Raw genomic sequence first — 22,217 nt, forward strand, 5'->3', positions numbered from 1 at the left:
TAATGCACAAAGTTAATGGTGCAAAGGGGAGACTTGAAAGCTGAAACTTTTCACCCCAAGTGCTTGCATAAGCCATGAGTAAGGACAGTACTAAAGCAGAGCCTTTCTGTGAATCATCCCAACAATTTCTGCAAACAGCCTCTTGGAATTACAGGGCACCCAGAATGGGATGTTGTAGGTCCTCTCCTCTCCTGTCTCTGAGAGAACTGGAAATACTCTGCCTGTCTTTGATGATCCTCTTGGCTTTGAAGCATTGCTGCAAACATGGAAAGAGCTTTTGGGAGGAAAAGAGGCTGTGCCTGTCTGCAGATCAGTTGTGCATTATTATATTGCTGAACCCTTAGAAGGCAGGGTAGGGCAGTAAATTAAACCTGTGGTTAGAAGAGAAACATCTTCCTCCCAAGGACCAGTGAGAGTGGAGAATACCACCTGGGTAGAATTAGCAGGATGTTGGAGCTGGTATTGGCATCCCCCATCAGACAGAATGTTTCCCTCTGTGGCAGTGTGCCAGGGGTGGGAAAGCCTCTGGAAGTGGTGAATGTATTGTGAGACAAAATCTCCTTTGTGCTCCTAGGGTGGATTCAGTGGTCCAGAAGGGGAAAAGCTGATGCTGAGGGAATTGTTTGATGGACCCATACCTACAGGGTCTCCAGAACCCTGGGGTTAGGCTCTTGACTCAGCTGGTCACTCATTCTCTGCCCAGCCTCTTATTTATAAAGAAGGGAAAGCAAAAGTGCAGGGCATTTAATGGAAAACTCTCCTGGCTTGCATACAGGATGTTCTAGAGCCATCACTTATCAGAGTGCTCATTCAGTGACAGTAACAGCAAAAAGGCAGGGAGCCACGGTTCCAACTGTGCTGCTCCATGGTGGGGAAGTTGGCTATGACAGTGTATGATAAAGATCAGCCCAAGATATTGTGGTAGGATTCAAAAAGGGTTTAGCCAAAAAAAGGGTAAAGAATTTCTTCTGAATTGTCCCTGTAAATGATCATCATTCTTAAATCTGCCTGAGCTTGTCAGCTGGTCTGAGTCACTGAGGAGCTTATGCTGGGGAGTGGTTGTTCTGCATCCAGAGTCCTTGCATCTTCCTCTCAAGTACCTCTTGCTGGCTCCTGTCAGATCCAGGATCCTGAATCCTACAGAATTCTCTCTTCTGCATGAGGAATGTCTACCTGACCTGCTGTTAATACCTCCAGTTAATTCCTTTGTCTGTTTTTCTTCACAGTGGGGTCTTCCAGCTCTCTCAGTTCTGGAGGCTCCTTCAGTGGGAGGCACCTGGCAGTGGGAGCTGCTGGGGAGGCCCTGGAGGGCCCCTCGAGTCTCCGGTACACTTTTGCTGATGCCATCACTGCCAACCTGGAAGGTGCTGTTACATTTGAGGCACCAGAGCTGCCTGAAGAGACCCTCATGGAGGTGGGTATGGTATATCCTGGGGGAAAAGGACAGGGGAATAAAAGTAAAACTTTTATTAAATCCATGCTTTGCTTCCAAAGGTGGAGCAAACAATACAGCAAGTTCCAAGAGAGCAAGGCCAGTGAAGTGTTCAGAAAGCCCAGGGTATATTTAGCACCAAGCCCTTTATTCCATGTAACAGCCCATGACTGGGGTTAAAATTCCCCATCCCCAAAGCTGAAATTGCAGCTTGGAAGATCAGTTATCCAATGCATTCTGTATTAAGGGCCTCTGAAGCCAACCTGCCTGCTCTGGGGCTCTCCTTTTTTCAAAGGCTCAGCATTAGTACTGGCTGACTGAGAACATGAGTAGCTCAGTGTGTCAGGTGCCTGCCTGGTGCACCTGGGGAGTCAGCAGTGATATGGTCTCTGCTGAAAGGATCTGCAAACAAAGTAAACCTGACACTTCTGTTCCTGCAGGGGGGGCGGGGGGGACGCTGTGTTCTGCACCAGAAGAGCTGAACCAGATTGTGGAGCTGAAAGGCTGCCAGGCTCCCCTTCCCTGCAGGCTGAGGCAGAGCAAATGCTGTTATAGCTGAGATATATTTGAAATGTAGGTCAGGCTGCCCATTTGCAGTGGAGGTGGGAGGCAGATTCAGTCACGCTTTTGGCTCTGCTTGTGATACCTCCTTGGGCTGTCTGGGACTGGAGAAGGCTCTTTGTGTCTGACACTTGCTGGTGTTGCTGAAAACCCCAAGATACCAAGAGAGATATGCACACATTGTTTTAAGGATGTGGGTTTGCTCTTCTACTTGAGATTTTGTTGAGCTCATTTTTTCTGTCAGTTCTGCATTGGATTGCATTTGTTGGCTTCATTACCTGTGAAGCCACAGGGCAAAGGCTTCCAGCAATGATGTGATCACAATAGCAGTCAGTTTAACTGAGCATCCTACCTGGCTGAGGTGACAGAACTTTGGGTCCTTGCCAGCTGCCACCACTTCAGATGCTGGTCTGAAGAGAAGTGTCCTAAGGAAGAATCAGTTGATCTTGGAATAGCACTCAGCTTCTCTGGCTGTAATGACTCATTTGGCTTCAGTTGTTGTTTCTACTGAGCACAGTAATCTGTTTGCATGTCACAAAACCTTTACAGCAGATTTCAAGACCCTTTTGTGCTCTGTGGAGTTGGCCAGAATGCAAACCTGGCAGGTTTTCTGCGTTCTGCTCATCTTTCAGGGCACTGAAGTCTCACTGTTTAGGTGCCCTTGTTTATCTTGAGCAGCACTGTTGCATTTGGATGGGTGGTTCTTCTGTCTTGTGTGAAAGTTTCTTTAGGTGTAGACAAGGCATACTGGAGGCTGGGGTTTAGTTTCTTCTACAGTGCTCTGAAAGCACAATACAGAGATGGCTAAAGAAAACTTGTGATGGCAAATGAGGCCATAAATGCCAGCACAGTTAACAGAAGCTGACTGTAGGCAGAGGAAGGACTGCCTGTGGTTTAGAGATAAGAGTCTGAGACCTGCAAGATCTCAGCAGTTTCCTGCTCTGCCACAAACTTCTTGTATGACTTGGTAATTACTTAATCTCCAAGTTCCTCCTCTGCTTTTAAAGAAAATTGAGGAAGATGGAGATAACACTTCCTCACCATACTGGACTGTCCAGGTAGCAAGGTGGTGGGAGGGAGAGATTCATGTTCCACATAGTCAAAGCTGCCTGAGCAGCCCAGTGCCTGAGCCAGTGAAGGAAAGAAAGCAGCTCTCAGATCTTGAGCATGGGGGTTTCCTGGTAAATTCATGTAGGAAACATCCTTACCCCCTTTGAGAGAACTGAGCCAGTGACTCTTTGAAGACCAGGTTACCCACTTCTCAACAGAGAGTAAACAATGAAGTTGGCATCTGACCCAGGCAGCAATTCACTTTGCAGACCCACAGGCATTCAGTTTTTCCACAAATACTAACTTCCCAGAACTGGTTTCAGTGACTTAAGCAATGCAGCTTCCCAGAAATGGGATAATCCCCTTTGATCTGTAATAGCAGAGGAAAAACTGCTCTGAAATGACCACAGCACTTGGTGTGAGCACTTCCCTCACCAGCTGAGCAGGAGTTGCAGATAGAAGGTTGTCCTTGCTGTCTCCTCAAAGGACCTCACCCAAGGCTCACTGCACTGAGCTACGAGGGGATGAAGGCTGGGATGTAGGGTGGGAGACACTTCACTGGCAGTTTTTTGTGGTGTGGGAGGTTTTCACTCTCATGAAATCCACATTGGCATTGCTGTAGTGGGAACAAGAGCTGGGCTTTTGGTGCAGATGGTCTCTCCCCTTTCCTGGCTCACTTCTGAAAGAATCCCACAGAGCTGGGATGCTCCTTGGGAAGGGAGCTTGTAATTTTGGAGTAAGCCTCACCAGCTTCTCCAGGGAGCTGTGTAGAAGTTTCTAGCCTGGGACTGTTGTTTGCTGCTGTTACTGTGCAAGAGGAACCGGTGCAGGCTCCAGGCTGAGCGTGGCCCAAAGCAGAGGTGCAAGGGGGTCTGGGGGTGAGCTGTTGTTTCTGTAGCTGGGGTGGGTTGCTGGCCCAGCTCAGGTGAGCAGCTTTGCCTGTAACCCCCCTGGCATCCCTCCAACAGCAGGAGCACACGGACATCCTGCGCAGCCTGCGCTTCACGCTGGCCTTCGTGCACTACGTGATGGAGATCGCTGCTCTCAAGGGCAGCTCCAGTGACATGGGCAGCTCGGTGACATCTGAGTACCAGCTCCAGGAGAGCGTGGTGGCCGACCAGATCAGCCTCCTGAGCCGGGAGTGGAGGTAAGGACTGGCAGAGCTGCTCCTCTCCCAGGGCTTGTCACTGCCTCCCACCCCACACATCCTCCTGTACCCACAGTCCTTGGGGACACGGAGCTGCTGTCACACTGCTCTGTCTGCTTTCTTTGCAGCTATGCAGAGCAGCTCGTACTGTACCTGAAAGTGGCAGAACTTCTGTCCTCGGGGCTGCAGATGGCCATAGAGCAGATCAAAGCTGGCAAGCTGTGCCTCTCCTCCACTGTCAAGCAAGGTAAGGGGCTGCTGCACTCATGGGGCAAAGGGCTCACCTGGAATGGAGCTATTAAAAGTGTCACAGAGGGTATGGAGGGGGTGGAGTGAGTGTGAACCCCACCAGGGTGGTGGGAGCTCATTTGTGATCGTCCCCTTGTGCAGCTGGATCTTTATTCACATGAGTACATTCCTCTTTTCACACTGACCTTATGGCTCAGAGCTGTTGTCATGCTCCTGTGAGACTCTTCAGCACTAATTGTAAGGGGGGATGGATCTTATCTGATTCTTTGTATATCTCTGTCTTAGGTGCTAATGTGTACTTGATGCAAGCCCAGCTTAATTACACAGTATGTGTCCTAGGAAGTGCTTACTCAGCAAATACAGACTTGTCCTGGCAGTGATGATTTTTCAAGTGAAACAAAAACACAGGAAGTGACGTACTGGTAATGCCAGTGGTTTTTGCTGGTGTTACAGCTTTACATTTGCATCTGACTGGCTGTGGTGAGAGCTGGCTGTGAGTCAATGATTAGAAAAAAATAATTTTTGAACTCCCATTGTAATATTACTGAGGGAGCTTTTGGAAGTACTTGAAATACTTGACCCACCAGCCACCTACCCCAAGAGCTTTGTCTTTGCAAAGTGCTGCCTTGGGATGGGGTGTAAAAAAATGGAAGTTAAATATGAATTGCACACATCTGTTGTAGCAGGCAGTGTGGAGCAAAATACACCAGATTTAGCTACACATCTTCCACAAGTTCAGGCTAACAGGAAAGTTGTCATAACCCAAATAAATCACTTCTTTTCAGAACAGATTGCAGCTTCTAGATTTGTAGTGTTGTTTCTCCTTCAGTGTGTGGGAATTGGGCAAGGCTGGCTTGTCTTTGTTTCATGCAGCATGGGGATTTTCAAATGTGTGTGTAGGAGTTAGTACTCATCAGATGTTGGTGGGAGTTTGTGTTCAGTACTCTGTGTAGATCATGCCATGTAGCTAGGGAGACTCAGCCTGTGGCATCCCTTGCAGTTGTGGATTGTTATTTAATCCCTCAGAGTCATATCTGATTCCTGATTCCCTGTTCTGTAACCTGTGCTTCAGGAGAGGAGGTGGCCTTTCACAGCCACCTGTGTCCTTCCTTAGTGGGACAGGAGAGATTCCCTTGCTTAGTCAGTGCTGCTGATCCACACTCCAGGAGCTCCCACGTGTGAGCCATGCAGCCCTGCACAGCACCCATGGAGCAGCAGAAGCTCTGACTCTGCTGCTGGTGTGTGACACATCCTGTGCAGAGCAAACTGCTCCTGCCTTGTGACTGCTGGGGGAAACAAAAATACACCCGGCTTCAGGTGAACCACACTTGTGTAGGAGTTGCCATGTGCAGGCTTATAACTGGTGAAGGTGACAGAGGAAAGGGAAAAGACCTTTTTGGTGCACGGCTTTCCTGCCAGTCTCTTGGCTTTAACAGAGCCCTGTTGTCTGCAGGTTAATCCTTTGGGGTCCTGCACATGGAAATTAGGAGACATGGGGAGAATTGTGAGTAAAAACCATTTTTTTTCTGAAGTATTTCTTTCTTTTACTGTAGTTGTGAAGAAGCTGAATGAGCTTTACAAATCCAGTGTATCCTCCTGCCACTGCCTCAACATGAGACTGCAGAGGTTCTTCTTGGACAAGCAGAAGCTCATGGATCGGATCAACAGCATCACTGCAGAGAAGCTCATCTTCAGCTATGCTGTGCAAATGGTAAAAACCCACAGTGCCTGGGACTGGGGTTAGCACAGGGCAGTGTTGGGCATTTGTGGTTCCTGCTGGTGCCCTTAGCAGCTGGTTCCCCTCATGATGCTCCATCTGGAGGCTGGACAAGGGGGGTGTCCATGCAGCTGAGGGACTGAGCTGGGAAAGCTGAGTCTGCTCTGGGAGTAAGCTCTTGGCACTGGGTTGTTGCTCTCAGGTGCAGTCTGCAGCCCTGGATGAGATGTTCCACCACAGAGAGGACTGTGCACAGAGGTACCACAAGGCTCTGCTGCTAATGGAGGGGCTCCTGAATATCATCACTGAACAGGGAGACATAGAAAACATCAGTAAATGTGAGTATTAGGTGACTTTTTGTTATTTCCCCAACTCTAGAGCATGTGGGCTTTTTAGGTGCGTGGATCAGAAATTTCAGCCCCCAGCGCCATTTTTTTTTCCTTTGGCTACATCTTGGTGGACATAGCAGAGATCTCTTGGCTTGTTACAGCTCCTCACAGCCTGGCCTCCTGCTTTTCCAACAGAAAAACTGTAGAAATGCAGGTCCTTATTCTGAGCCACATTTTGAGAGCTTCCCATGCAGAGCAGTAGCCAGCACTTTGTTGGAGCTTTGGATGTGTGAAAGAACTCGCTGAATGAAGTGGTTTGGCAGCAGCAGGGGCCTGGGGTTGGTTTCCAGCCAGAACCATCCCTCTGCACAGAGCACTTGGGAAGGTGAACCTGCAGTGGCTGCAGGGCAGAGATGGCTGCTCAGCATGGCAAGGGCTCCTTCCAGCACGTGTCTGAACCAGGACTGCTCACCTGCCTGCTTCCCCAGCCCTGAGACACAAACTCTTCTCATCAGCAGGTGCTTGCTGTAGCAGTGAAAGCTGAGCTCTGACCTTTGTGCTGTCCTTGGCCCTCCTCTCCCAGGCAGTCTGCTGCTCTGAGCTGTCCCCTCTCCAGTGCTCTCCCTGTCCCCTGAGGGCAGTTGCTCCATCTGGAGGGGAAAGGACTGACTCAGTGCTCTGAGCACACTTTCCCTGCCCTTAAGGCTGGGGTTTAATCACCTCTGTCACCTCTTGCTGTGGGTGGTGGAAAGAGGGGATGGGGAATAACCATCATCGGTAGGAGCCTGGCTTGGCCTGGGCTCTGCTCCACCACAGCCATCCCAGCCCACCTGCAGCAGTCCCAGCAGTGTTCCTGTGGCCACAGCTGGCAGACCATGTGCCTGTCCCCTCTGCTGGTCACCCACTGCCTGCCTCAGGCCAGCATCCAGAGCACTGGACAGCTCTGGTTGTCCATGGAGGCAGAGCCCTTGGAGAGGCAATGAGAGATCTCTGGCTCCCAGGCAATCAGTCAGTTAATTATCACCAACTTTCACAGCTGACAGGAGGCTCACTGGAGGAGAACAAAGGGAAATGGGCAGGTGGTGTGTTGTACTGGAGGGCTAGGTGAATAGGGAATACTAAGTAGTTTCTGTTGTACTGTTTCTTACCAAACCTAGATCCCATCTTTTGATCCAGAGATACAGTTAATGCATGTCATAGATTTCTTTTCCCAGCTGTTATCCTGGTACTGCAAGCTCCAGCTTCCTGATTGAGCTGTTCTCTGATAGGCAGAAGTGGGTGTGTGTTTCATGTTAGATCTCAGGTCTATGATTACATATTTCTGAAAAGTAAAATGATGAACCTAGAAATACAGCAAGTATTCCTGTGAGAGGCATGAATTCCACCAAACATTGAGCTTCTGAAAGATTCTTGGGCTCAGGTGATGAGAGCTGGATGTTGGATGGGCTCTCCTAGTGTAAGCCATGGCAAATGGCACTGGAGACCCTTGAGCCATTCTGCCTGCTGGAAAAAGCTGCTCCAATAACTGGGAGTAAATAAATTCTTCCTAGAGAATGGTCATCCTTTGTAAAATCTTGATATCTGTCAGCACTGCTGCCTCCCAGGTTTCACTGTCAGGTCTGTGACTGTTGAACTCTCTGACCAGTCCCTTCCCAGCAGGGTGTTTCTGGTCAGGTCTTCACTGGCCTCGTCAGTTCCTGCTGATGATTCTCAAAGTTCTGCTTAAATCTGTTGAAATTCTGCTATCTGTTTTCCCCTTTTTTGTTCAGTCTCCAGTGGTGGTCTTTACATTGGCAGGAAAATGAGCTGATTGCTTGTGCTGTTTCTTTCCCCAGGTAAGCTGTGCATCGAGCGCAGGCTGTCAGCTCTGCTCTCGGGGTTCTGTGCCTGACTCCAGTGGTGTTGTCCTTCACACAACTCACCCCAGCTGATTGCTTTGTCCCCTACAGCCTGTGCTGTGGTGGGAAACCACTCTGGCAGTAGGACACCTGGAGGATGGACTGCTCACTGTTCTGGTTTTGGGAAGTTGTTCCACAGACTCAGATTCCTTTGTGGGGACGTGTGACTGCAGCAAGCACAAATATTTCCCTGCCCAAAGGCCTGGGTGAAGACATAGCTGATGTGGAAAGGTCTCCCTCGTTGTCAGAGGGAGTGAAGGATAGAAGTCTGCTTCTTCCCAGCACTTTGAAGGATAAGACTGCTGCCTATCCCTCTTGCTTAAGAACAGGGTATTCCAGTGCTGTGTCCATTGCAGGCAATGGATGTGCTGAAACTGCTGGCTTCAGTTGATGTCCGAGTGTGTCATTCAGACATAAAGGCCAGTCTGTGTACTTTCCCCTTCCCAGCTGAGAGCCAGGCATCTTCAAGCTCCCTGGCAACTGGTGGCTCCCCTCCATTCTCTCCTTTGTCCTTTCTCCTTATGTTTATGCCTTGGAGTGCTTGGAGAGGAGGGAGTTGGCGTTATGAAGTAGCTCCCACCTCAACAGACTCGCTGAGTGAGGCAGAGGACGTGTGGCTGCTGGGAAGCTTGGAAATCTCATGGCTGCTGTGTGGGCTCCCTGTCTGCCTGCCTGGATGGGCAAAGAACACAGGGAAAGGGGCTGTGCAGGAAACAGGAGGGCAACAGAAAGGGTCACGCTCCTGTGTTTGTAAGAAGCCAAAATGAATCTGTTCCTCCCTTGGTCCCCCGGCTCAGAGGGATCAATGTGAAAGACTTGTGGCTGTTGAGCTCTCCTGTCAGCACGTTCCTACCTGAGGAAGCACTAGCACTGTCCTGCTTTCAGCTGTTGGCTCAATAACCCCTTCCCTGGAGCCCCCCAAACTGAAAACACTAGCTTTGTGAATCAAAGGAGCACTTTACACACTATGGGAACTTTGAGAAGTTGACTTTGCATCACACAACAACCCAGGAACATCACGACTGTTAGGAATGCTGTTCTTTTTATTCCTTTCCTTGCTTCCTGGTTGTTTTATTGCACTACGTGTGTGCGTATATTAATATGTATTCCTAAGAGTGAATATATATTGATATTGATATGGTTTGTGTGTAACTGTACGTATTTAACTGTACTGTATCTCGTGAGTGTGAGGCAAAGAGCACTGCAGAGTCTGTGCTGTTCCTCCTCCACACCAGGAAAAGCTGACTTGCAGTCTGGCAGTACCAAGATTTGTTTTTTATTTAAATGTTCTTTTAAGGACAGTCATTACAAAGCTCCATGCTTTTTAAGAGCTGAAGAACAGGCGTTAGGATCCCACACACTTGGAAACGCATTTTTAAAGAAGTGTTACTTGCTGCTTTGTTTTTGTTTGTTGGGTTTTTGGTTTGTTGTTTTTTTTTTTTTTTTATAAAGAAATCCCGTTCAGTTTTATGTTCAGCATTTCTTTCAAGGAGACTTTGTAGCCAAATGCGACTGCGGGTGCGAGTGGCTGGAGCTCTGGGTGAGGCTTGGGGTGCTGTGAGCATGTGTGTGAGAGGGGAGCTGCCTGCCTTCCATCAGTCTGTGAGAGATGAGTGTGAGTTCCAGAGTCGTGGCAGTGTTGTGGTAGAGCTGGGCAGAAAAGCATCTTTGAAAGCAACTCGAAACCTCAGGCTTAGTTTTTGGGGATCTAAAAATATTTTGCACATGGTGGTTAAGTCCTCATTGCTTTTTTTTCCTCTCAAGATTGGCACGTTCAGTGTGATACTTTGCAAGAGTTTCAGGAGCAACTTCATGGGCTTTGGAGCTGGCACTGCATTTGGCAACATGGGTGTTTCTGTTCACAGAGCAGAAGTGCCAATAAAGAAATTTAAAAATATTTCCAATTGCCCCAACCAGGGAAGCTTTAAGTGTAGCTTTCACAAATGCTTCACTATTTGGCTCACAGTTTGCTGCTTCTGTGGCCATTTGTGCTTGTGCCTGGGAAAAAAAGGAGAAAACAAAAAAAAAGAAGACAAAAACAACCAACCCCCCCAGCCTGTTGTGGACAGCAATGCCGAGGAGACCCAGACTGCTGCAGAAAGGCTTTGGCCAGCTGTGCAAAGGGCTACGCTGCAGCACGGAAGCACCAAGCCAGGACTGACTCTGCAATACCAAGCCCTGCACCCCAGACCTCGGGCACAGCCCCCAGAGAGGCCCAGCCCAGCCCCACATCTGCTGCCCCAGTGAGCCGTGTGTGTGGCAAGCTCAGCACTAACCTTCCAGCTGTACTTCATTACTTGAATGTATCAAAATCGTCCACATTCAATGTATACAAGTATATATTGCTCCAAAAAAAATTAAAAATTGTGGTTTACAGACCTACAACTGATATATATGTATGTGTTTGTGTATATACATGCAAGGCTGTGTGTGTGTGTGTATGTGTGTGCATGGGTAGAGATACACACACAAACACAAACGTGTATATATATGTTTTTTTCTCTCAATACTTGAAACTTAGCCACTGTGCTTGAATTAAAAAAAAAGAAAAAAAAAAACAACAAAAAACCAACAAAAAATTCACACAAAATAACCCCAAAAGCAGGGGAGGAAAAAAAAAAGAAAAGTGATTTATTTTGCCATCACTTTGGTGACTTTCTTTTTTATCTAACTGCATGTAGCGTGAAACCAACTTTTTTGGTGAAAAATATTTATTGCTTTGTAGACAATAAGGTATGCAAAAAAAGAAGAAAAAAAAAAAAGAAAGAAAGCACCCCAAAAACCAACCCCCAACCATTGCTGAAGTTGCTAGTGTAGTCCACCTGCTATTGTCATGGCTTTGTTGCTGTTGCAGCGTTTGTGTCAGGCGTCTTTAATAGATTTCAAGAAACCTCAGTCTGATTACACGTACCTTCAGGTTTGTGAGAGCATATGATGATGTTCTTTATAAGGTAATGCTTGATACTTTGTCAACATTTTTTATTTGTGTTTTGTGTGACTTTTTTTTGTTTGCTTTAAATTGTACAACACCAATTTAAGACAATAAAATTGATTTGAAATTGTTAGTGGCCTCTTTCAGTCCTTTATGTTCTCAGTTCATGTGGCATCTGAGCAAGGCCTTTATAATGTGTGTGGTTCTACCTGCCTCGACTTTTGGGTAAAAAAGGGCTGTTTTCTGCCCCCTTATCACAGCAGGTGAAGCTTGGGGCAGAAAAGCCACCTTTCCTTGAATTCACTTGAAGCCTATGAATTTGGGCAAGCTGAAGCCAGTTGCTGGGTGGGAGCTGCAGTTCCTGGTTTTTATGGTTTTCTGTCCATATTATCTCTCCTCTCCTCCTGCAGTGGTTAGGAACTGTCACAAGTTGATAGCAGAGCCCCAACCTTTCCCAGCCAATTGGATGCTTAAATTCCGTCCATATTTCAGTATTTGTAGGATTATACTGTCAGAATCTGTAAGCTTGTTGCTGAACAAAAAAAAGACTTGAAGTGTGATATCATGATAACATTTGAGTATTTTAATTCTCATTAAATATTTTCCTGCTGTGTTTGTATGCATTGCAATTTGGTTTTTGAACAGAGCAGGCACATGGCTTAGAATTCTCTTGCCCACATAGCTTTGCCAAAGGTCACTGAACATGGCAAAAGGGACAGTGAGATGCTGAGTGTTGGTCCTGACTTCAGTGCAGGACAGGTGCCCATTCTGTCTGGACTGGAATACTCTTGGAGGAAAAGCTAAGCCCTGCATCTGGAATGTGGGAGAGGTGCTGAATTAATTAGTCCAGTCCTTCCATTCTTGCCACAGAAATTTCAGCCACACAGCTGTAAACTTTCAGAGGCCAAATGCCATCATTCCACCAAACATTTCCCAAAACTCCACTTGCTGAACTCCATGTGTTTTTGTTGCCCATGAGCATCACTGGGGAAAGTCCTGCCTAGCAGGCCTGAGTGATGCAGCATCAGCCCACAGTGTCGTGGTTTTGTAAGAAAAAATCCTATTTCAAAATCATCATTTACCATGAGCTGGAATTGTTTTTTTTCTTGCTCTGTCCTGTTTATAACCTCTGTTTCTGGCCCCTGCCTTTCCCACCCCAGGGAATTGCTCTGTGAGAACGGCCCTGCCTAGAAACACTGGGCTCTTGTTGATGCTGGCTCACATGCAGGGACAGCCGATCCTTTCTCCCTGCAGAGCTGCAGCACCATCAGCGCTGGGGACAACTCTGAGAAACTGCACTTCTGTGTGCTGAAAAATACTGGCACAACCTGGGCAAGACCCCACGGCAGCCCTTGGAAAGCTGCTCAGAGCTGAGTAATCACAAATGCTGCTGTTTCTTTTTTCTGCTCAGCACACTTGGGTCTTTGTGTTTTGAGGATTTGTGGAGGGTCTTTTGGGTTTTTTTTTAAACATTTTTTCCCTTTTGTAGAAAATTTCTTGTGTATGTTTGTTCCCTGCAGCATGGGACAGTAGTACATAATACATACATGAAAAAGTTTCTGATGCTGAGGGTAAGGGAGGGGGGTTTCTTTTGAAGCTGCCCATTAAGAATTTCAAAGGTGAAAACACTGTAGCCAAATGAAAGATGGACCACTGTGTGTCACATGGCTGCGTAGAGAACTCTCTGCTGAATCCATTGGACTCTTTCACAGGCAGCAGAGCAGAGGGGGAAAGTGCTAGCTGGGAAAACTTCAACAACAGAAATACACACTCTCTTCTAAAAGCACTGGACCATGGGACCTGGACAGTTCAAAAGCACCAGTGGAAATTGCACAACTTTCTGGATGTTGATTGTGACGTCATGCTGCTGTTGATTCTAGGAGAAAACAAACCCGAGCAATTCTTCCAGGGCATTTGGCTTTGTTCCTGTATTTTATATTTAGTTGTTGGTAAGTACGTCAGCAGAAACACACTCATTCAACTCTGAAAGATCAGAGGTGACAGTGACATCAAGGAAGCAGAAACGGGTGGGTGGGTGTTGAACCTAGGCCATACAAAGATCAATTATTCTGCTTCCAGCTCTTTTAAAGCTTTATTTCACCAGGAGTTAACTCCTTCACAGCATGTTCGAGCTCTCTGGTGTTTAACTTGATGTTGGCTTCTCTGCAGTGGCCCCCTGTGCCTGGTCACCTTACACTCCAGGAGGGGAAGGGTTCTGTGCAGGGAGACAATACCCTGGCATAGCTCTGCAGGGCAGGACCTCATGCTCTCCAGAGAAATGCTAGCAGTTGGATTTATTTAGATTTATTTCCATAAATGTAGCACTAAGCATGGGTGCCATTCCCTGGGTGAGGAATGGCACGTAGTGCAGAGATGTAAACTTCCCTGGGACATTTCTTTCTAAAAACAGCCTTTTTAGGGACAATAGAGTCAGAACCACCCCCTCTCCTGGGAGATGAAACCTGGCAGGGGATTTGAATGCTTTTACAAAACATGTTAAATAGTGTATTTCTAAGAAGGGGCTGAAGCATATGTCAAACACAGGTTTCCTCTTACCATGGACAGAGAGTAACCGAGTTCCCAAATGTGCATAATTTTTCTTCATGTTTCCAGCTAATGCCCAATATAAAACTGCTGGGGAGGAGCAGAATAAGACATGCTCTTTGAGTTCAGCATGTCACCAGTTCCCAACATGGATGTAAATGGCTTTTAACTACAACATTTGGTATCTCCTGAACTTCTAGTGCTGTGTAGCAAAGCCCTTAAAGTCAACATCAGTTTAGCAGCTTTTTCCTTCCCTTTAAGAGAAACAATTGGAAGGAAGCATCTTCCATAACACAAGGTTTCCTTGGAGCCTTTTAAATTGATTTAAAAGAAAATTTATTTCTCTGTGGATTGAAATCAAATCCTCTTGAAATAAATACTCCTTTTTCAAAGCAGGTATTAGGGAGGAAGATGAGAAAGTTGCTGGGTGCCATTGCCACAGCGGAGAAGAACAGGCTGCTCAGGGAGGGGACAGCCAGCTGCAGTGGGGCCATGGGCTCTGCTCTGCCAGCCGGAGGGACAGCCCGCAGTGTCCCCGGGCTGAGAGGAGTGGGAGCAGTGCCAGCGGTGGCTGCCTGGCAGGGGACCCTGTGTGGCCAGGGCTGCGGCTGTCCCCAGGACACGGGACACGGGGAGGTGGCGGCGCGCGTTGCCAGAGCCCCATCTGCAGGCGGCTCCCTGTGCAATGTGGGGCGAGGAGCAGCGCTGACGAGGTTGGGAGAATGGAATGAAGTGCCTCAAAAAGCAGGCTAAAACCCCGTTCTGCAGCCATTCTGCAGCCATTCTGCTGCCATTCTGCTGCCCGCTCGACAGAGGTCAGGTGTCTGTGAGGCCCCAAGTGGTTGGCACCTGGAGAGCTCTGACAATGCTGATTTCAGTGCCGAGAGAACTCGGGACCTCCTGAGGCTCTGACTCTCCCAGCTCTGGCGAGTCGATTTCCCCTTGCCTTTGGTAGCAAGATAAAATATTGTATTAAATATCTATTTTATCTTGAAACACCCATGTATAAATTATACATGGGTGTTTCAAGATAAAATAGATAAGTTAGAAAAAGGAAGAGGTAGTGCGTGCTGTGAGAGGTCAAGGGCACAGCTTGTGCTGCCTGTTTTGAAGCTTCTTCACTGGTCTTAGAAGGGTAAGGAGCTGGGATAGAAAGCTTTTTCCTTCATGGGATATCCATGCAAGTCTTTCTCCTATCCCATCACCGTTTTCCATATTGACTGGCTCCTTCTTCCCTCTCTCACATTTACTGAAATGAGCCAAACTCGGAAATCAGGGTAGGAAGGAGGAGGAAGGGATGTGGTGGACAGACAATTGCATAAGATCCACTTCCTAAGGAAATGAGGCAAAAAGAGATTCAGACGCCCTGATTGAAGTGATAGAGAAATTTGTATTCCTGTTTCCCTTGGCAGCAGCACTGCACTGTGACAGGCCATCTTTTCTCACTTCTCTAAGCAAAGTGCAACTGGGACCCTGTGATAAATCTTCCCTTTGCTGCATCGCATTCCTGAAATAACTCAGAAGTGTCAGTTCGGAAAAGGACGTGCTGCATTTCTTCCCCTTATTAGCTGAAATAACAGGCCTGTGATAATCTGGCCTGCTTGGAAGTGTCAAGCTTTCCATGTTCCATCTGAATGGATAAATGGAGCTCTCCTACAATAACATTACAATGTGCCAGGGAACCCATGGGTAGCACCAAGCTACAGAGCACTTGAGCAAAAACTCTTTCAGGTGCAATTGGCTTTTTGGGAGGGCCATGCTGTGGCCTGGTAAGGGTTCCTGTTGAGCTCAGCTCCCCCATGAAGTGCATCACTGCGGATAAAACTTGCTGCACGAAACATGAGCACAAGGATTGCCTGAGCAAGCTGCCTGGAGGAAAACCTGAGGGGAAGTGGAGCCAGAGTGCCCATGCTTGACACCGACACACAGAGAAGGTGTGTGGAAAGGGGAATGTCACCAATGTGACATCGCTCTGGGAAGGGAACCGTGAGCTGTTACCGCAGACCTGTGTGCCTTGTGATCTCTTCTCCTCCCCTTGTCCTCACCTCGCCGGGACTGCAGCGCTGTCAGCGCCAGTTTCCCATGGAAAAGGAAAAATGGGCTGCTTTGCTTACACAGCCACCAGCTACCGCCGGATGTCAGTTTGCCTTTCCCCCTGCTTTTTATTAATTTAACAATATGACAATTTTGGGGTATGCTGGAACCCGTGTGCAGGAGGTGGGGTTGAGCAGGGCAATGCCCGGACCCTGGTTACCGCCAGCACTGGAGCACGGCGGGCTCTCAGGCTGGGAACCCTGGAGCAGAGTTGGCTTTACACGCCATCCGTTTTCCCACTGAGAGGGAGCTCCGGGAAGGGCTCGGTTTGCTGTACGGACGCCGCTTCCCTCAGCCCGCCCCGCTGCCCTCACGGCGCCTCCCTCAGCCCGCCCCGCTGCCCTCAGCCCGCCCCGCCGTGTCCCCGCGCGCTCGCCGTACCGCGCACGTGCGCGCCCCGCGCGGCGCCGTCGCTGCGCAGCGCCCGCGTAAGTGGCGGCGGCGGCGGGCGCGGCGCTGAGGGCGGCGGGCGCGGCCTCTCCCGCCCGGCGGCTCCGGGGGCCATGCTGCGGTGGGGGCTCCGGGTTGTGAGCTGCGGCTTCTCCGTCCCGGGGAGCGCGGCGTGCGCCGGGCCGCGGCAGCGCAGCGTGGGTACTGCCGGGCCCTGCCCTGCCCGCTCCGGGGCCGGGTCAGGCCGGGCGGGGCCATCGCCGCTTGCCCTGCCGGCCTTCCCAGCCGGCCCGCCCGGTGTCCGGGCAGCGCAGGCCCTGCCTGCCTCCGCCAGGGAATGGTGTCACGGCCCAGGGGGGAACAGGGGTGCTCGCCCTTCCTGCCTCAGACTTGTTCGTGTGCTGTCGCTTTCTGCCCGAGTTTCGTGCCGTTCATGCTCGTCCCATCTGCGGTTGTTTCCCCTGCAGGTTCTTACAATGGCTGAGGATTTGATAGCAGCGGTTGCCAGCCAGACAAAGAGACTCAACAGCAGCAGCGAGGTGGTTCAAAGGCTGGAAGAAAACGGGCATCTGAGCAAAAAGTTGAAGAGTGACGCAGATGAAGAAGATGCAGAGGATCAGAATAAGAAGTTACCCAAAAGGAAGATTGTGCTGTTGATGGCATATTCAGGGAAAGGCTACCATGGCATGCAAGTATGTTGTTTGGCAAAGCAGCATCTCCAGCTTATTTTTTGTTTTGGAGTCTGTTAGGTTTAGTCAGAGTGCCCGGGTAGGGAAACAGTTGAGCATTTGCAGTGTGAAAAACCAGGGCAGGAAGAGTGTGTGAATGGCTTCAAATGGCTTGGTAATAACTTAATTTTAAAAGGTCAGTGATGCATCTCTGATGATTGTAAGGACAGTGCTTTGTCATAGCATCAGACGTGCCTTTGCAGGGTGGCCTGAGGCACAGAGCTGGCAGTGAGAGGGTGATCCTGCTCCATCTGCTGCTCCTCTCCACGTACTGCAAGCTCCATACACTTGAAGAATGCTTCAGAAGCTCCAGGGAATAATTGACAATCTTGCACACAGACAGGGAAGGGAGCCTTTCATGCTTACACAACAGAGGAGGCTTTTTCACCAGCAGTAAACATCATGCTTACAGGCACATCAGGTGAACTGAGCAAAAGAACCCAATCTAATTTCTGGAAGAAAAATTTGCAGAGGCTGGGTTTGGAGCAGCAGCTGTTGACTTGCAGGCACTGGGGCAGTATTGGTGCTGTTTCATGCATTTGAAGGAATCACCAAGAACCTCCAGGAGTGTTGCACAGTGAAATTAGAAATGAGCCCGTATTTGTAACAGTAACAGCTAAATCAGAATGATGTTTTATTAACACTGGTAAAATACAGTTAGGTTTATTAGAGAATGGCTCTTAAGGCTGCAAAGGGGAGACTTTTAAAGAAATTTCACAGCAATGTTTGTTTAACAAAATCCCGATCTTCATTAATCCCGTTATTGTTCTATTTCTTATTTTTACTACATATGGCCTCTTAGAGAAACGTGGGATCTTCACAGTTCAAGACAATAGAAGATGACCTAGTCTGTGCCCTTGTTCAGTCAGGATGCATCCCAGAGAACCACGGGGAGGACATGAAGAAGATGTCTTTCCAGCGCTGTGCTCGGACAGATAAGGTAGGTTGGGCAGGGCTGTGCTCTCCTGAGCTCTGGGCTTTACACAGCTCTGCTGCTGGGATGGACTGCTTAAGCATTGTCCACAGGAGATCCAGCAGCAAGTGAATGTTCCTTGAAACTTCTCCTTTTGTCCTCTATTAAATTAAAGTACAAGCAAATGAACTTGTTATTCAGTTGTTTCAATTCTGCAAGTGTTAGAGCTTCCAAAGTACATAATTATGTGGAGTTTTGCGGTTTTTGGTTTTTACAGGGTGTGTCTGCAGCTGGACAGATTGTGTCACTGAAGGTCAGGCTAATAGATGACATTTTAGAAAAGATCAATAATCATCTTCCTTCTCACATCAGAATTCTGGGTAAGAACACTGAAATGGGCAGAGAAAATGTTTTCAAGAAAAGCTCGAGCAGAGAAAATGTTTTCAAGAAAAGCTTTCTCCTGCAGAAGGTCTCTATAATTTTACTTATAAGGGTTTTAGTTTTAACATGCTTCTATTCGCTTGAAATTTGGGTTCTTTTGAACAAATCTACTTTTTGTTTATATGTTGCTTAAAAAATATTCTTGTTGGTAGGAGTGAGATCACAATCAATCTGTAACCTCCTGATTCAAAAGCCTAATGTCACTTTTAAATGCAGGCCTGAAGAGAGTCACTGGGGGATTCAACTCCAAGAACAAATGTGATGCCAGAACCTACTCTTACATGCTGCCCACGTTTGCCTTTGCCCATAAGGACCATGAAGTGCAGGAGGAGCTTTATAGGCTGGACAGAGAGACCCTTGAAAGGGTCAATCAGCTGCTGGCCTGCTACAAAGGGACACACAACTTCCACAACTTCACATCACAGAAGGGCCCCAAGGACCCCAGTGCCAAGAGGTACATCATGGAGATGTACTGTGGAGAGCCCTTTGTCAGGGAAAACATGGAATTTGCAGTGATCCAAGTGAAAGGTCAGAGTTTCATGATGCACCAGATCAGGAAGATGATTGGGCTGGTGATAGCAATTGTGAAGGGTTATGCTGCTGAGTCCATCATGGAACGCAGCTGGGGAGAGGAGAAGGTTGATGTCCCCAAAGCCCCAGGACTTGGGCTGGTTTTGGAGAAAGTGCACTTTGAAAAATACAACAGGCGTTTTGGGAATGATGGGCTGCATGAGCCACTGGAGTGGACAGAGGAGGAGGAGAAGATTGCTGTTTTCAAGGAGCAGTACATCTATCCTACCATTATCAACACAGAAAGGGAGGAGAAATCCATGGCAAGCTGGCTAAAAACCCTCCCCATTCATGACTTCAACTCCTCTGCTGTTGAGGTGCAAACTAACAACAAAAATCCAAAGGTAATGATTGAAGCCATTATTTTACAAATGGCAGCTGTCAAGTTGAAGCATCTTTTCCCTTTGTACCATTTTTGTTTTCCATGAAATGCTGTGGAAATGACAGTCATGTGGAGTATGAAATGTGTATAATCTTTTCTGTCTTGTGCACTTGATGGTAGTGGAATGAACTGTACAGAGCATTGTTTTTGCAGGGCTTTACAGGGAGTAGTTGAGGAGGGAGGAAGGAAAGCTTTAAGCACAAGCAATTTGCATAATCATAAACTGGCAACAGAAATTATGGACACATTGCCAGCCTTTGCTGTTGTGAAAGTGTTTGGGAGTCTAGGTTTCAGGTTGACAATTCTGCTTTAAATACCTGCTGGCTTTTTGTATTCTCTGATTTTGGGCTAATTCTCATTTTGTTACCAGATAAGGTTTGGGATCAGGGAAATTTAGGACCAACCCTTTTAAATTAATCTGCCATGAGCTCAAAATAGGCCATCAGAACAAGTTCTGAGTAACTGGGATGTTGTGGAATTGGATTTGTGCCAACAGGAACTCCTGTAAGCTGTGAGAATACATTTTTGCCAAAAAGGAAATTTCTGTTAAAGGCTGGCAAGTCCTTGAAGGATGAATGATGGGCAGGGCTAAAACTTCTGTGTAGTGCAACTCAGAAGAAAATAATGGCCTTTTTTCATTTAACAGAATGCTTAAAATTAGCTTTATTTTGTGTAGCAAATGGAGAATGTTGGAGATGGAGACATGGAGAAAAATTATGTCTCTGCCATTTTATGCATGATATAAAACTTACAGCCTTGTTGAATAGCACAGGCAAGACACCATGAGTTTCTCAGGGTTATTTTTGTACTTGTGGTAATTTTTTTCTGAACTCTGGATACATGAGAGGGCTGTTTGTGACAGAAGGGCATGGAAAAAGCCACTTTGGTTTGTTTAAATGGGACCCAAAGAGACCATGTGGCTCAGAGTCCTTTACCTGGTGGTGTTGGCAACACCTGGTGCTGCCAGGTCCCCAATCCCTGCCATATTCCTGGAGGAGGCAAGCTCTGCTCCCTGCTGATAGACCCAACCAAGTTGGGGTTTGGCATCACAGTTAGCACAAGCTGTCTGGGAAGGATAAATAAGGCATGATATGACAGACTCTGCTGAGACTTTGCAGGCTGTTTGCACTTCAGTGAGCTGTGCTTGCTGGTATGAAGTCAGCTGTGTGAGTGACTTGGAATTTGTTTTGTAGTAGGATATTAAATGGCCAGTGTTAAATTTGTGGGATTCGCTGTTTTCAGCAAGTGGTGGTGAGGGGGAAAAATGATAACTACAGCCAGATATATGCTGTAGATAGATAGAACAGATGTATACTATGCTAGCTTCTCTTTATAAAAATGCTTTGATATCAGTCATATCAGCTAAAGTACTGCTTCAAAAAATACATGAACCCCCCAAATTAACTGGGGGGTCCTTCACCATATTGCCTTACTCCTGAAGGAGTGGCTCCCAGAGAAGAACTCTGACTTCAGTCTCCTTGTAAGTTTCTAACATTTGTAGTTTTTCCTTAGTACTACTTTGTGTAACTGACTTCACTTTTAAACAAGTATTAGTGAGCCCTGGCTTATTTGCAATACAGGTTGGACATAAATTCTCTGCAGCAGACAAAATTCTCAAATCTGCCTTTAGACAATGGAACAAGCTTAGCTTTTGAGGGACTTGCATAAAAAAGCACTTAACTTGTCTCACCTGCATTTATTTTAAATATCAGTATTTAATGTTACTACCCCACTTTTAAGTTTCCCACATACTGCAGGTTGTAATTAAGGAGTTGTAAATGTTGTAAAAAGAAGACATTTCCTCTCTGGTAATTGTAATCCCAAGTATGTTTTTTGTTCCAAGAAGCATCTTTACCACCAGAGGTGTTTATTACAGTATCAAGTTGAGACCCAGGGCTATTTTCTTACACTTGTGGAGAAGTTTGAATCAGTATCTGTGACTCAGGTCAGTGTGTGGGTGTGAATGCAGCACTGACAAAGCATTTTGTGTTTTGCTTTGCAGAAGAGCAGCGATGCCGAAGGCAGCGATGGCTGTGGTGATGACTCTGACTGAGCCAGCAGCTGGCTGCACCTGGGGCCCTTGCTGCTTGCAGTTCCCTTTGTCTACAAAGAAGTGCCCTTTCCAAATCCAAGAATCCAGTGAAACAGGAGTTGGTGTGCTTGCTGAATGAGAACTGGATGCCCAGGAGAAACTGGGTGGGGAAGACAATGCAGCAGAAAAACCAGAAGCTTTTTATACCACTGACTGATTCACCTGACTGATATACTTGAAAACAGTGTACTGGGAAAGCAACTTTCTAAAAATAATCTTGAAATGCAGGATATCTTAATTGCTATTTCAATAATGTTTTTATTATGTTTACCTGGAAAATAGTATTTTAAATATGTATAATCTCTACGTAAAGATGGGGCAAATCATTTTAATATACTCTTTTTTACTGTGAAGTTACGACTTCATGAGCTTTTGCTTTTTAAAAAATAATTTACCTTTCCTTAAACTGAATCTCTAAGCTTTTATTTTTCATGTCATCCATGGTTTTCCTATGGAATAACATGCATGACCCTGAGATTAACTCAGTTACAATGTGGTCCTAAAAATGCCAGGGTTGTGGATTCAATCCCTTTATGGGCCATTCACTTAAGAGTTGGACTTGCTGATCCTTGTGGGTCCCTTCCAACTCAGAATACTCTGTGATTTAGAAACTATGGGTTAGAAACTCATCATGCTGACTGCTATGAACTCTTTTCGTTTTGAAACAAATTTCTGTGTTTTCTAGAGCTTTGTAGGTCTAAAAGAAATGGTTCTGCTTGGGCAGGTTCAAGGATATAAATCCACAGCC

At 47.1% G+C, this 22,217-nt stretch overlaps 2 protein-coding genes across 7 annotated transcripts in view; both read left to right on the top strand.

The window, feature by feature from the left end:
* Window positions 1-11,448, top strand: part of ULK1 (unc-51 like autophagy activating kinase 1) — a 76,319-nt gene extending 64,871 nt beyond the window's left edge. For all 3 annotated transcript variants that reach the window (XM_054516756.1, XM_054516757.1, XM_036393248.2), the window contains exons 24-29: window positions 1,227-1,414; window positions 4,012-4,190; window positions 4,319-4,437; window positions 5,993-6,150; window positions 6,359-6,494; window positions 8,321-11,448. In XM_054516756.1, coding sequence (XP_054372731.1) covers window positions 1,227-1,414; window positions 4,012-4,190; window positions 4,319-4,437; window positions 5,993-6,150; window positions 6,359-6,494; window positions 8,321-8,376 — 836 coding nt within the window. In that variant the 3' untranslated portion in view covers window positions 8,377-11,448. The remainder of the gene's footprint in view (window positions 1-1,226; window positions 1,415-4,011; window positions 4,191-4,318; window positions 4,438-5,992; window positions 6,151-6,358; window positions 6,495-8,320) is intronic.
* Window positions 11,449-16,321: 4,873 nt separating this feature from the next.
* PUS1 (pseudouridine synthase 1) lies at window positions 16,322-21,894 on the top strand. 4 transcript variants are annotated; one of them, XM_036393440.2, is made up of 6 exons: window positions 16,322-16,381; window positions 16,811-17,035; window positions 17,874-18,011; window positions 18,262-18,364; window positions 18,642-19,339; window positions 21,380-21,894. In XM_036393440.2, the coding sequence occupies exons 2-6, from the start codon at window positions 16,820-16,822 to the stop codon at window positions 21,428-21,430; spliced, it is 1,206 nt and encodes a 401-aa protein (XP_036249333.1). In that variant the 5' UTR covers window positions 16,322-16,381; window positions 16,811-16,819; the 3' UTR covers window positions 21,431-21,894. The 4 variants fall into 4 exon arrangements, with proteins under 4 accessions (XP_036249333.1, XP_036249334.1, XP_036249331.1 ...); XM_036393441.2 differs by lacking the exon at window positions 16,322-16,381 and adding an exon at window positions 16,423-16,464; XM_036393438.2 differs by lacking the exon at window positions 16,322-16,381 and adding an exon at window positions 16,449-16,544.
* The last annotated feature ends 323 nt before the right edge of the window (window positions 21,895-22,217 follow it).

The sequence above is a fragment of the Molothrus ater genome, chromosome 18, assembly GCF_012460135.2.
Source record: "Molothrus ater isolate BHLD 08-10-18 breed brown headed cowbird chromosome 18, BPBGC_Mater_1.1, whole genome shotgun sequence".
Lineage (NCBI taxonomy): Eukaryota > Metazoa > Chordata > Aves > Passeriformes > Icteridae > Molothrus > Molothrus ater.